This window comes from Nannospalax galili, unplaced genomic scaffold (assembly GCF_000622305.1).
Source record: "Nannospalax galili isolate Female #2095 unplaced genomic scaffold, S.galili_v1.0 scaffold635, whole genome shotgun sequence".
NCBI classification, from domain to species: Eukaryota; Metazoa; Chordata; class Mammalia; order Rodentia; family Spalacidae; genus Nannospalax; species Nannospalax galili.
In genome coordinates, this window is record NW_008335836.1 from 1,176,578 (window position 1) to 1,190,154 (window position 13,577).

The window sequence follows — 13,577 nt, forward strand, 5'->3', positions numbered from 1 at the left end:
GGGAGAACAGAACTCCCTGAAGATTAGGGAAGGTTAATTTGCAAAGACTGGTGTTCTTGAAAGAGAAGAAAAGCCCGGAGGGTGCAGACTTGAGTCAGGGAAGGAACCAGCTTGAAAATGCAGAGTCCGACAGGAAGAAATCCTTGAGGTCAATTCCATTCCTATTTCCTTCCCGTTCTGCAGTTTTGATTTTCTGTTTTGCAGAGATCCAGAGCTCCCCTCCCTCCTTCCCGCCTTCCTTTTTTCCCTTCCTCCCTCTCTCCCTCCCTCCCTCTCTCCTTTTTGCCTCTGTATGTCTTCTGCTCAGGAGGATTCCAAGGTTTTAATGGTCTTGCTCCGAAGTTTCCTCTGTTTGTTTACCTTGTGTTCCCCGTCTTACACTCATATATGAGCAGTTTGCCCCTCGATGGATGGGTTAGACACCTGACCTTCTTTCTCAAGCTCTCACATCTCAAGAGTTCACTGTACTTGCCTGGCTGAGTCTGCACCTGACTCCCGAAGTTACTAATTGTCTCTGCAGGGTCAAATGAAGCTAAGCACAAAAGATAATCTGGGTTTATTTATTTATAAAAAAATTCAGTGGAACTAAAGCAGGTTTCTGGTATGATAAAGTTCAATAGTATACATTTAACATTCAATAACTATGATAATAAACTTACAGTCTAGCTAGGAATTAACAAAATAATAAAATAATTTTTAAAATAAAAAAATAAGTAGCTGGGGCTGGAGAGATGGCTCAGCATTTAAGAACACTGGCTGTTCTTGCAGAAGACCTGGGTTTGAATCCCAGCACCCACATGGCAGCTAAAAACTGCCCATAACTCCAGTTCCAGGGGAGCCGACAGCCTCTTCTGTCCTCAGTGGGCATTGCACGACACGGGTGCACTTACCTACATGCAGGCAATACACACATACACATTAAAATAATAAATAAAATATTTAAAAATAAATGAATAAAAAAATAAGTAACAGACTATACAAGAAAGTAACGAATACTATGGGATTACATTTCTAAAAGACTGAATTAAAGTAAGGCTTTTCTACTTCAAATCATTTTCATATCAAAGAAAACTTTCAATAGAATCTTAAGAGTGTGATGAATTTGAAGGCTTTACCACAGGTGGTTTTTTCCTAAAGTTAAGAGGAAAAAAATGTGGGTTGGGGAAGAGCCACAGAGAGAGAAACAGGAGGTAGCTGTCCAGGGAAGCCTGAGAATGCTGCTGATGGGGAAGGCTGAGAGGATATCAGAGGCAGAGAGAGACCCTGTAAGAGATCTCTGCCCAGTGTCTCAGTATTCTAGCTTTTGTCAGAGAAAGGATTCAGAGAGGAGACACTGTTAGGAGTTGGAAGGAAGCTTGGTTATAGAAGCAAACACACACTCGAGAGAATATGGGCTTCTTAGGAGAGTTAAGACTGTAGTGCATGTCTATAATCCTAGCACTTGTGAAGTAGAGGCCGGGGACCAGGAATTCCAGGTCATCCTCTGTTATATAGCCAATTTGAGGCCAACCTGGGCTACATGAGATCTTGTCTCAAAAAGAGTAAAGAGGGAAGGAAGAAAGGAGGGAAGGAAGGAAGGAAAGGAAAAAGAAAGAAAGGGAGAAATAAAGGGAGGAAAGAGAGAGAATTGCACATTTTAGGCCTAAGGTGGAGCTTTCACAAAGCTGAGGATGGGAGGAAGTGAAAACTGTACATAGGTTATTTTCTTAAGTTTATTTTTACTACTGACTACTTAACAGTGGGTAGAGTTCATCTTTTAGTGTTTATTATCTTTTATTAGCTTTTTAAAATAATTTGCTTGGTTTTGTTTTGTTTTGTTGGTAGCATCCATTCAACATTTTTTTTTGAGACAGGATCTCCCTGTAGCCCCAGCTGGCCTGGAACTCACTATGTAGACCAGGCTAGATTAAAATAATTTTTATTTATTCTTATCTAAGGTGTGTTGACCGTATTCATCTATCTCCACTTCCCTCTAACTCCCCTTAGTGCCCCTCACTTGACTGTCTCCCAACTCATGTCCTCCTCTGCTTTTTCATTAATAATCCTCTGAGTCCAGTTAGTGCTGCTCATATGCACATGAGTGTGGGGCCATCACTGGGGCGTGGATGATCTACCAGCAGCCATGTGCCCAAGGAGAATAACTCTCCCTTCTTCCCTGGACAACCTCCCAATAGAATAAGTCTTAGAATAACCTGATAAGAAATCTTTCACTTCTTTTTTGTGTCCGGGTACAGATTAGATCAAACCCGCTATTTTCAACAGTTGAAGCTGCTTTTTATTCAGCACAGAGCATAGTGGGCTAGTTATCAATCCTGCATCCAGATACTGTATAAGTTATCTTGTGGTGTGTGTGTGTGTGTGTGTGTGTGTGTGTGTGTGTGTGTGTTAAACATTCCTTCTTGTTTTATTTTAAGTTCCTCTCTTTGACCCTTTACTGCTTCTAGATCCATCCCTATTTCCAGAGAGGGTGTGGAGAGTTCCACTCAGCCAGGTCCCTACAGAATCATGGTACAAGAGCTCTGCAGTATAATCTGAATTTAACTTTGCAGTGTAATATGAATTTCTGGTATTGTAATCCCTCTAGAACTGCCCTCCGCCAGGATTGCTTCAGCTATTCAGGATCTTTTGTGTTTCCATGTGGATACTAAAGTTGCTTCTATTTCTGTGAAGGATGTCATTGGAATTTTGATAAATTGCTTAAATTTCATAGCCACTGACAATAAAGCCATTTTTACTATATTAATTCTGCTGTTGACACAAGAACATAGTCCTCACTCCAAGGGGAATAAAAGACAGTTGACTTTGAACCAAATATCAATGACTATGACCCAGGAACATGGATTCAGCTTCCATAATGGCATGTTCCACCATGGAAGCAGTTACATGAACTTTTGTAGTCATAGAACAAAAAACAGCAATAAGTCAATGCACTTATCAATTGCGTTGGTGTGGACATCAAGTAGGCAGTTAAGGAAATCTGTTTCGTAGGTTTCGGAAGCTATTTGATGATATCCTTTCCCATTGCCTGCGTGCTGTATAGATCCCAGGCCTCTGTTGTTAGACTACACTTCTGCACAGTGCTAGGATCTGAGCTAGTGTTTCTTTGACCTCAATCCCCACCCTTTTCCACGCCATCGCTGGGTTCTTCATCTGAAGCATTTCTGTTCCACTCTCCAAATTACCGTTATTTTTTCTAGATTCTGCCTGTTCACAGCTGAAGCTTTAGTGCGTTTTAACCATCAGATCACCCGCCTTGAAGGATTCTTAGTGGTTGGTGCAGCTATTTGCCACCGTGGACTGCCATACAATCCTTGTATAATCTACCTACTCATCTAGCAGTCCTTAAGAAGGAAAAGCCTCAGAAGTTAGGACAGGAAGAATTCAGGGGAGCAGTGTAATAGCTTCAACAACCCTAATGGATGTACAGAAGGAGGCCACTTGCCCTGTCTGCCTGAAGCTTTCGACAGAGCGCCTGGATCTAAGCTGTGGCCACAGTGTCTGCCAAGCCTGCATCCCCGTGAGCAAGAGTGCGGTAGTTAGCAAAAGGGGGGAAGTCAGCTGTCCTGTGTGTGGTACTAGATGCACATTTAAAAATCTACAAGCTAGTCAGCATTCGGTGGGCATAGAAAAGAGACTCAGGGAAGTGAAATTGAGCCCTGACAACAAAAAGAAGCAAGATTTCTGTGAATGCCATGGAGAGAAACTCCTTCTGTTCTGTAAGGAAGACAGGAAGATCATGTGCTGGGTTTGTGAGCGTTCTCAGGAGCACCGTGGTCACCACACCTTCCTCCTGGAGGAAGCAGGCAAAGAATGTCAGGTAAGGTCCTGGATGGAGGGACACAGGGCAGAAGATGGCCCATGGTAAGAAATTTCACCTTTCCATCCTTTTTGGCCCACATTGGTACCATAGTACTGAGCCCTGGGATCTGTTTCTACGTTCAGTTTCTAATGCCTGGAAACACATTCCTGTGTTTTCCTTCCATTTAGATAAAGTATTGGCCTACAGTAAACGCAGTCTTTTGGCTAAGAACAGGAAGCTTGGGGAATCCTCCACAGCCTTGCATTGCATAAGTGGGAATTCTCCTCACATTTAATTTTCATTGCTCCTTTCAATAGGGTGGCTTCTGGGGAACTTTCTGGGCTATTTGCTGCAGGATCAGTACTCTAAGGAAAGAGATGCATACTCCTATTGGTGAGACTGTGACAACTTTACTCTCCCATGGATAAAGAATATATCACCACCTCAGATTTTTTTCTCATGACATAAACTCTCAGCATCTGCACTACAGTTTCTATAAACTGATCTCTTCTGGGAACAACCTGATTTCTTCACTAGTCCTCAGTCCAGGTGCTAAGGGAGCTGAAAACCTGATGGTGTGATTCCTCCCTCACAGGAGAAGCTCCAGTCAGCTCTCAAGAGGCTGAGGAAGGAGCAGCAGGACGCTGAGAAGTTGGAAGCTGACATCCAAGAAGACAGAGTTTCCTGGAAGGCAGGATAGTCTTCCTGAGGGCTGCTGAGACAGGAGTCTTAGCAGGGCCTTCTTCAGTCCTAGTCAATTAGACCCTTCATCTTTGCTCCATGACATTCAATAAGTCCGAAAACTATCTGATTAGTTTCTTACTGAGGGTGAAAACTGGAAAGTAGACTCGTTATAACCATACATAGATACTTGGAGTTGAGCACAGAGGTAGACTAATAATAGGGAAAGCTGGAAGATTCCTTGTTCCACTGATCTTTTCCACTGAGGTTCTGATACTTGTATTGAAAGACACCAGATGAAAGACTAAAGTTTTCCCAAGATTCAAAACCAGGAGCGGTACTTCAGCAAATCACAAGTATCTAAGACCTTTGTTCCCAAGCCGAGCCTCATTCCAGTCTTATATTATTATTGGAGATTGGCCTAGATAACAAAGGCAGGGGATTTTTGGTTTCGTCCTTGGGGGGGGTATTTTGATTTTTGGCACTAAAGGAAAAGTAATAGATAAAAATAGCTACCCCTGCATTGCTCTCCTATCTGTACATCTGCCCTGGTTTGGAGTTCTGCTTTATACAGTAAGCCCTCAGCCTGACAGACTCCCTACATTTCCCTCTGTCCATTCTTGCAGAATCAGATACAGACTGAGAGACAGAGGATACAAACGGAATTTAAACGCCTTAGAAGCATCCTGGACATGGAGGAAAAGAAAGAACTGCGAAGACTGGAGGAGGAGGAGGAGAAGATACTGCACAGCCTGGCAGAGGCGGAGGCCGAGCTGGCTCAGCAGAGCCAGTTGGTGAAAGAGCTTATCTCAGATCTGGAACTTCGGTGCCAGTGGTCAACAAGGGAGTTGCTGCAGGTCAGAGTGGTCGCCGCACCTGGGAGTTCAGGAACACTGTCGCTTGCTTTTCTGTAGCGCTCCGTGTTGAATAGATACAGTGAAAAGAATGCTCTCGCCCCTTGATCTGAGGCACAAGCAATCAACCTTTCCTCTTAATGCATGACGTTAGCCACAGGTTTCTGCACGTCTTTATTAGGCATTCTCTTTTCCTGCTTTCTCTCGTCTTGTCTCTATCTGAAGCTGTGTGGAAATTTGTCAAATGCCCCCCCTCCCCGTCATTAAAATGATCATGTCTTTTTAAAAAAAATACTATTAATATATTGATATATTGATATATATTGATATATTGTCCTATTGATATATTTATGCTGAGCCAAACTTGCATTCATGGGATAAATCCCACTTGGTCATGATTATAATGGCTCAAGATTTAGCTTTTGTGTGTTAGGGAGAAACTCAAATTTTATTTTCAAATTGTATTTATTTAGAGTGTGTGCACACACACGCATGCATGCACATGTACCACAGTGCACAAGTGGAGCTCATAGGACAACTTGTGGGAGGCTGCACTTTCCTTCCACCTTTTGGGTCATGGGGATCAAACTCCGACTCAGGCTTGGTCGCAGCTGCCTTTGCTCACTGAGATGTCTTGGCTGTGCTTGTTTAATTTTATATCTAAGCATGCTACTGCCAAGCTATATGTCCAGCCCCATGATTTTTTGTTTGTTTTGTTTTGCTGGATTTGATTTTCTACTACTTTTAAAAAATATTTCTATTTTCAGAAAGAATATTGACCTATGTTTTCTCTTCTCTTTTTTTTTTTTCTTCTTGTAATGCCCATGTGATTTTAGTATTAAATGGGGCTGGCTTATATTCTTGGAAGAATTTGTGAAGTATTGATATTATTTATTTTTTAAACTTTTAGTGAAATTCACCAGTGAAGTCCTCACTGTCTGGCCTTTTCTTTGCAGGAAGTTTGGCTTCCAACCCATCTTTTCACATGTTTTCAACTCCATACTCATTTTCTGTTGTCTTAAATCAGTATTGGTTGGTACTGTACTTGTAGAAATGTGTTCATTTCATCTAGCTTCCTTAATTTATTAGTAACACAATTGTTCCTATTCTATAATACTTTGTAGTAATGGGTGGTGGTGGTGAGGATTCTGGGAACTGAATTCACTTCCTCACATTTGCTAGGCAGGCAGCCTTCTTCTGAGCCACACCCCAGCCCCTTGGGATTCTTTACAGTCAGTAGTAATATCCTGTCTTTCATTCCTGTTTTGAAAAAAATCATTTGTTAGTGTTTTTTCTTGCTTTGTCTAGCTTAAGCTTTGTTAATTTTGTGGATTTTTAAAATAACTTTGAAAAAAGAAAAAAGGGGGCTGAAGAAGTGGTTCAGTGGTTAAGAGCACTGGCTGGTGATGCAGAGAATTCTAACACCCACATCAGGCATCTCACAATTGTCTGGGCACCTGCACACATATGGTGCACATACATGCACACACACACACACACACACACACACACACACACACACACACATGCACGCACATATTTGAAAAGGAAAAGGAAAGAAACTAAACTCAAACCCTGTTGCACTGGTGACAAGTGATCTCAGTAACCAAGCTCACCAGCTCAAGTCCACTCTGTGATACACTGAGAGAACCTGTCTAGAAAAATATGAATAAAATAACTTACTTCTAATTTGTCTGATTCTCTCTCTCTTTCTTTGCTTTCCCTCAGTAACCCTGCTCTAATTCTCACGCATTTGACTCCTGTTTTCCCTCTCTTCCTAGGACCTGAGCGGAATCATGAAATGGTGCGTAATGGGTGACCACAAGGGTGCTTTTGTGTAATATAGAGAGGTTTGCAGTCACAAGTACCAGTGGAAAAAAATCTCCCAGATCAGGGAAATTTGGATGTCACATTATCTGGAACTGCTGGTCCCCAGTGAGGACTTGGGTGTCTCACCCCACCAAGAATGAACCAGATTCAGGAGCAGTGAATGTGGCAGCTGATGTTCAAAATTAGGGCCAAAAGGGGCACTAGGGACTTCACAGCAGGGAATTTATACTCCAGTTCTGGACCCCTTACTTGACAGGTGCTTCCTACACAGAAAGTCGTAGCTAGTCCTGAAATAGACCTGACTCTCCTGCCTCTGCCTCCTGAGTGTCAGGATTGCAGGCCTGAGCCATCATATCTGGCTACCATGTTCATTTTAATAGTCATAACTTCTCTTTTGTGATGTGCTTTTTAATTTTTCTCCCAACAATGTGTTGTCTCTACTGTGGGGTGCGACTGGAGTTCATCTTTGGACCATTCACAGATTTACAGGCTAGCCATACAGAACCCCACATCACAGCCAGGATCTACGAGTTTCTTGGGAACTCAGACACCTGCCTCCTGCCCCCAAAAGACCCACTGAGATACAATGAATTCTCCATAGCATGTAATTTTTTTAGATGTAGCAAAGTCTTTTCCTATGCATTTCTCCAAACTTTGTATTATTTTTGTGAGATATCAAAGGACGTGTAAGATAACTCTGTTTTAAGAAGAGATGACTGTGCTCTTGATGGCTATAGACCTCCACAACATCACATAGAGGATAAATTGGAGCATAGTTCACACAAGCATATGTCTTCTGATTCAGAGTCAAGGCTTTCCCTTAGGCGCCTCAAGCATCAGGTACATGTGGATGGAGATAAAAGTGACAAATGTGGAAGTTAAAATATTTGATCATTCGTAGGAGTGAGATCTGGACCCTGAAGAAGCCAAAAACAGTTTCTAAGAACCTGAGGTCTCTATTTTACACTCCAGATCTGAGTGGCATGCTGCGAATGTTTAAAGGTAAGGAGACTAGGGCAGAGGTGCATATGAGATTCTTGTGTCATTTGGGGAGTAGATCAGGTAGCAAGTGCAGTTTAAATGTGAGGATGGAGAAGACCAGGGAGGCCAGGGAAGGGGCATTCTGTAATCAAAAGGGTGCAACTATATTTAATGGAGAATGGCTAGGATATCTGGGTTATCTTCTGACTTACCAGTTCATAACTTCACTGTACCTCCCTCTATTACCTCTGCTTTAGAGAAGAGGTACATATCAGTGCTTCCGAATTTTTGCTTCTAATGAAAATCACTGAATGTTTTATCATTTCAGAGTTAACGAATGTCCGAAGATACTGGGGTAAGAATTTGCAGATCTTCAAAGCACTCTTTCTGATGACCTTTCAGAAGTGAATGGTTCATTTAGGTCTTATGAGCTTCATCTCACGAGCTGTTATATATGCCTTTATATATTTCCTTAAAATTTTATGTGGTGGTACATGCTCATAGTCCCAGCACTTGGAAAACTGAGGCAAGAGAACTGCATAAGCTCCAGGCCAATTTTGGCTACTTAGCAAAAACAAAATGAAACAAAACAAAACCCTCTGTTTCAAAATAACAACAAATTTCCATATTGATTTGCTCCCTCATACAATCAATATAATTTTTTTCCTGACATTTCCAGTGTTCTCTCTTTACAGTCATCAGATAAGCCCATTCCATATCAATCACCTCATCTTTTTCCCCCCTTGCAGCCGACTTCACGTTGAATCCAGAAAATCTAAATTTGAATCTTATCCTTTCAGAAGATCAGAGACAAGTGGTATCCGTGTCCATTTGGCCATTTAAGAGTTATAATAATGGTATCTTAGGTTCCCAGTGTTTCTCCTCGGGAAAGCATTACTGGGAAGTAGATGTATCTAAAAAGACTGCCTGGATCTTGGGGGTATACTGTAGAAAACGTTCTTTAACATTCTTTAAAGGTAGACGAGGCAAAAGTCACTCAAATGTTTACTACAGATATAGACCCCAATATGGCTACTGGGTTATAGGGTTACAGAACGGATCTGAGTATCAGGTTTTCGATGACTCGTCCCACTCTGATCCTAGAGTGTTGACCCCCTTTGTGGCAACCCCTCCCAGTCGGGTTGGGGTTTTCCTCAATTATGAGGCAGGAATTGTGTCCTTTTTCAATGTCACAAACCACGGGTCCCTCATTTACAAGTTCTCAAAATGCTGTTTTTCTGGGCCTGCTCATCCATATTTCAATCCTTGGAACTGCCCAGGCCCCTTGACCCTGTGTGTACCAAGCTCCTAAGTTTTCTCATTCACATCAATTTCATGTAGCCTTTGAGGTTCCCCTGCATCTGAGCACACCTGCACATTTCAGGCATTTCTTCCTTATGTATTCCTTTCTTCACCTGAAAACTTTTACTCACGTTCAAGGTAGATCGTGCCTGGCTTGCACTGAGAGATGTTTGCTTAGCCATTTACTCTTTTTCCTATTCTCAAAGACAGCTAATCCAAACTAAGGATGGAACAGGTGGTAAACCACCCATGCCCTCCTTTTTCTCCACGTTTCCCTTCATCACTGAAGAAACATGACAAAGCCTGTTAGCCACCCATCTCTGTTGTTTAAGACAATCCATAAGAATCAGCCCCTTGATCACCAACAACAGTTAAAGAATCATTGAGAATATGTCAGTTTGCCCAGGATACTCCAGGTTCGCAGGGAGAGAATGAGTAGAAACATAAGTAACAGTGTCTAACCCAGAGTTGGGAATATCTCTGGAGCATTTGAATTCAAATCCTGCCTCTCATAAACTATGTAATAATAAATTCAGTTTTTTTTCTAAAATACAAATTGGGATTTTAAATTGTACCTAAGTTAAGATCATTGTGTAAAACTAAATTTCAGTAAATATAAAATACCAAATTAAATGTCTTGTACATAATAAAAAAAAATTGTACTCATGATTATTGAAAATTTTAAACTGTGTCAATGTCCCGTACAACAGTTTTGTGATGTGTAGAATAGTAACTGTTTCTACTGAAGTTTCAGTTTTCAAGTTCTGGACTGCTCTTACTGTTCCAGTTCTAGCTTCTTTTCTTTTTTTGAACATTTATTTATTTATTTGCTTACTTATTTACTATGTGTGTAAGCATGCCACACCACTTGTGGAAGTCAGAAGCCAGGAAGTCAGCTTCCTCCCTCCACTGTGTCATTTGGGATTAAATTCAAGTTACTGCAAAGGCATTTCACCATCCCTCTTGTTCCATTTCAGAAAGCTTTTCATACAGTTTCTGCTACTTAAAAAAAAAAAAAAAAAAAAACCACCCTTTATTAGAACAGAGTTTAAAAAAAACTGCAGAAGTGGGGCTAGAGAGATGACTCAGCAATTACCAGCACTGGCTGCTTTTCCAGAGGACCCAGGTTTGATTCCCAGCACCCACAGGGCTGCTAACAACCACTTGTAACTCCAGTTCTAGAGGATCCAGTGCCCTCTTCTGGCCTCTGAGGCATTTGCATGACACGGGTGCACTCACATACATGCAGACAAAACACTCATACACATAAAATAAAAATAGATAAATCAAAAAAAGCTTCCATGTTCTTATACAGGCAGTCATGAGTAGGGACAGCTGGTACAAGAGACAGTCTTCTGGGGTTGAGGATTTTACCTTGTGGTAAAGCTCTGAGTGTACTGTCCATGCACTTTGCTTGCTTCTTAAACAAACTTAAAACTCAAAATCAGTAATAGACCGACACAGATAACAAAGGCACCAACTTTTCGCAGTGAATTATGCTTTATAAATTAGGGGCAGTATTCTTTATGTTTTTCAAAGAGCCCACGTCAATTTGCAGAGCTGTGGATACAGAGGAGGTAATACCTTGATCCATTACAATGTAAACAAAAGTGAATATGATAAGAAATACCTGTGCACTCATACTTACGCACATGGACTCATAGCACATAAAAATGTGCAAAACATCATTTGCATAACATATTTATGTAAGGTATTTTTAATCCCAGTTAGTCTTCAAAAATATAACTACTATGCAGCCACAAAGAATATATAAACCTTTAAGACAGTCCCTCATGTTCCATTGCTAGTAAGTCCAGGAAGCAGGCTTAAAATTGGTCTGGGATTCTCCAGCCCATATGCCATCTCCGCATTCACCACAGAAAACGTGTAATACAGATTCCTTAGGATATAGTGATAGGGATATTGGGGAAATACGGATCTGGAGAAGGAGACCGTGGCATCACCAAAATGTGCCAGGAAATAGTTTGAGATGCTCAGTCCATGTAGCTCTTAAGGAAGAGACAGCTACAAACAAGTCAAAAGGCCTGACCCCAGGGTGCTCTTGCAGGTGGGTAGTGAAGACCCTGAACTCTAAAATCAAGTAGCATTTCATTATTGTAGTGATGCTGCTAATTACTCTTAACTAGGCCAGCTAAATTTAATTGGATTCAGTTTCTCTGGCGATGAAAATGTGGGCTTAATAAGGAAACTGTCATAATAGATCATAGTTTGTAGTACCTTCTTCATTCGCTAGCACATATGCATGGTCCAGATGTATGTTAACTTTCTATTAAATTGAAATAACATCAGAGCTGGAGATGGCTTAGCAGTTAACAGTGCTTGCTGTGCCTAGGATGGTGGTACAGGCCTTTGGTCCCAGCACTTGGGAGGCAGAGGCAGGTGGAGCTCTATAAAATTGAGGCGAGCTTGGTCTACATGGTGAGTTCAGGCTAGCTGGGGCTACAGGGAGACCATGTCTCAAAAAATAAAAATAAATAAATAAATAATAAATAACAGAGTGTTTGCTGCTCTTGTAGAGTTTGGTTCCCAGTGCCCAGGTATGGAACTCACTTGTAACTCCAGCTTCAGGAGGATCCTGCACCCTCTTCTAGACGCCATGAGCACCTGCACAACTCCCCTGCCTCATACACATAACTCAACAATAAGTATAAAAATCTTCTTTAAAATCAATTGGAATAAAACTAAGAGCGATACAAATACACTTTAGATATTATTACTGAAGGGAGTACAAATATTTAAAAGTACTTTTTATGTAATAAAATTTTTGTTTGGATTTGTGTAGCTCAGTGGTAGAACACTTGCTGAATATGAGGGAGGCTTTGAATTTGAGTCTCAGCATTAAAAAGTTAGTTCTCCAAGTGAAGATTTAAACATAAACAAAAAACTAGCACAGCTTCTGTAACAAATATACAACATAAAAGTCTATTTGACTTTTTTCTCTTTCCGTAATGATTCTTTTTCATCAAAATCTTTTTTTTTCTATTAACTCAGGTAAGTCATTTCTCTGCCTGCTGGCTCACAATTTGACTTACAGCCATAGAGTGAGCCAAACAGTCCCCAAATTATGATGATTCAACGTAAGACTTTTCATTTTACGGACCAGATAAATGTCTCAGCTGTTAAGATTACTGGCTTCCCTTGCAGAGGACCTGGGTTCAATTCCCAGCACTCACTTGGTGGCTAACAACCATCCATGACTCCAGTTGCAGGGGACCCAATGCCCTCTTCTGACCTCTGTGGGCATTGCACAGTGTGGGTGCACTTGTATACATGCAGGCAAAACATTTGTACACATAAAAACTAAAATATTTTTTAAATTCTATTTATTATTTTTATTTTATGTATAAGTGTATATTGCCTGCATGTAGGTAAGTGCACCCATGTCATGCAATACCCCGAGAGGACAGAAGAGGCTGTTGGATCCCCTGGGACTTGAGTTTCAGACAGTTGTTAGCTGTCTTGTAGGTGCTGGGATTCGAACCCACGTCTTCTGCAAGAACAACCAATGTTCTTAACGTCTGAGCCATCTTGCTAGCCCCCCTCCCAAAAAAAACTAAAATATTTTTTAAAAGACTTTTCTTTATACTATGGAGCAGAAGCACACTCAGCAAACCATTCCATCTTCAGTTCAATACTCAATGAATGATGGAGACATGCAACATTCCATTATAACAGAGGGTTTGCGTTACACGATTTGTCTAGTTGTAGCACTCTGAACACATTTAAGATATTCTAGGCTAAGCTTTGATAACCAATAGGAAACATAAAGTCAGTGTGTTTCCAATTTACGGTATTTTCAGCTTACGGTGGGTTTATCAGTGTGTACCCTATCACAAGCCAAGGAGCATCCACATGTGCTTTCATGGGTTCCTTTAGCAAAGCATAGTTCAGCTTCTTTTCTCTCCAGCTTACTTGCCAAACAAAACTTGGATATTTTTCAGTTGTGCAACTTGATGATCTGATGTATGTCCAAATCTCAGTCAGCATTATAATCAACCAATCAGCCTTACAGAATTTAACATAGGCATGGCTTTTGGAGGAATTTCAATTTACAGTCTTTCCTCCTCCATTGACCAAGTATTACATTTTGTGCATGCAGAGGAATATAT

General features: G+C 41.1%; 1 protein-coding gene across 3 annotated transcripts in view; it reads left to right on the top strand.

Annotated features, from left to right (window-relative positions):
- The window catches only part of LOC103732076 (tripartite motif-containing protein 34-like), a 10,312-nt gene extending 198 nt beyond the window's left edge, over positions 1-10,114 (top strand). Inside the window, exons 1-8 of one of the 3 annotated variants that reach the window (XM_029562290.1) lie at positions 66-148; positions 3,198-3,817; positions 4,395-4,490; positions 5,107-5,337; positions 7,116-7,138; positions 8,066-8,166; positions 8,474-8,500; positions 8,895-10,114. In XM_029562290.1, coding sequence (XP_029418150.1) covers positions 3,416-3,817; positions 4,395-4,490; positions 5,107-5,337; positions 7,116-7,138; positions 8,066-8,166; positions 8,474-8,500; positions 8,895-9,457 — 1,443 coding nt within the window. In that variant the 5' untranslated portion in view covers positions 66-148; positions 3,198-3,415 and the 3' untranslated portion in view covers positions 9,458-10,114. Of the gene's footprint in view, positions 1-65; positions 149-3,197; positions 3,818-4,394; positions 4,491-5,106; positions 5,338-7,115; positions 7,139-8,065; positions 8,167-8,473; positions 8,501-8,894 lie in introns of those variants that run through there. The other 2 variants (XM_008830599.3, XM_029562291.1) reach the window with 2 other exon arrangements.
- The last annotated feature ends 3,463 nt before the right edge of the window (positions 10,115-13,577 follow it).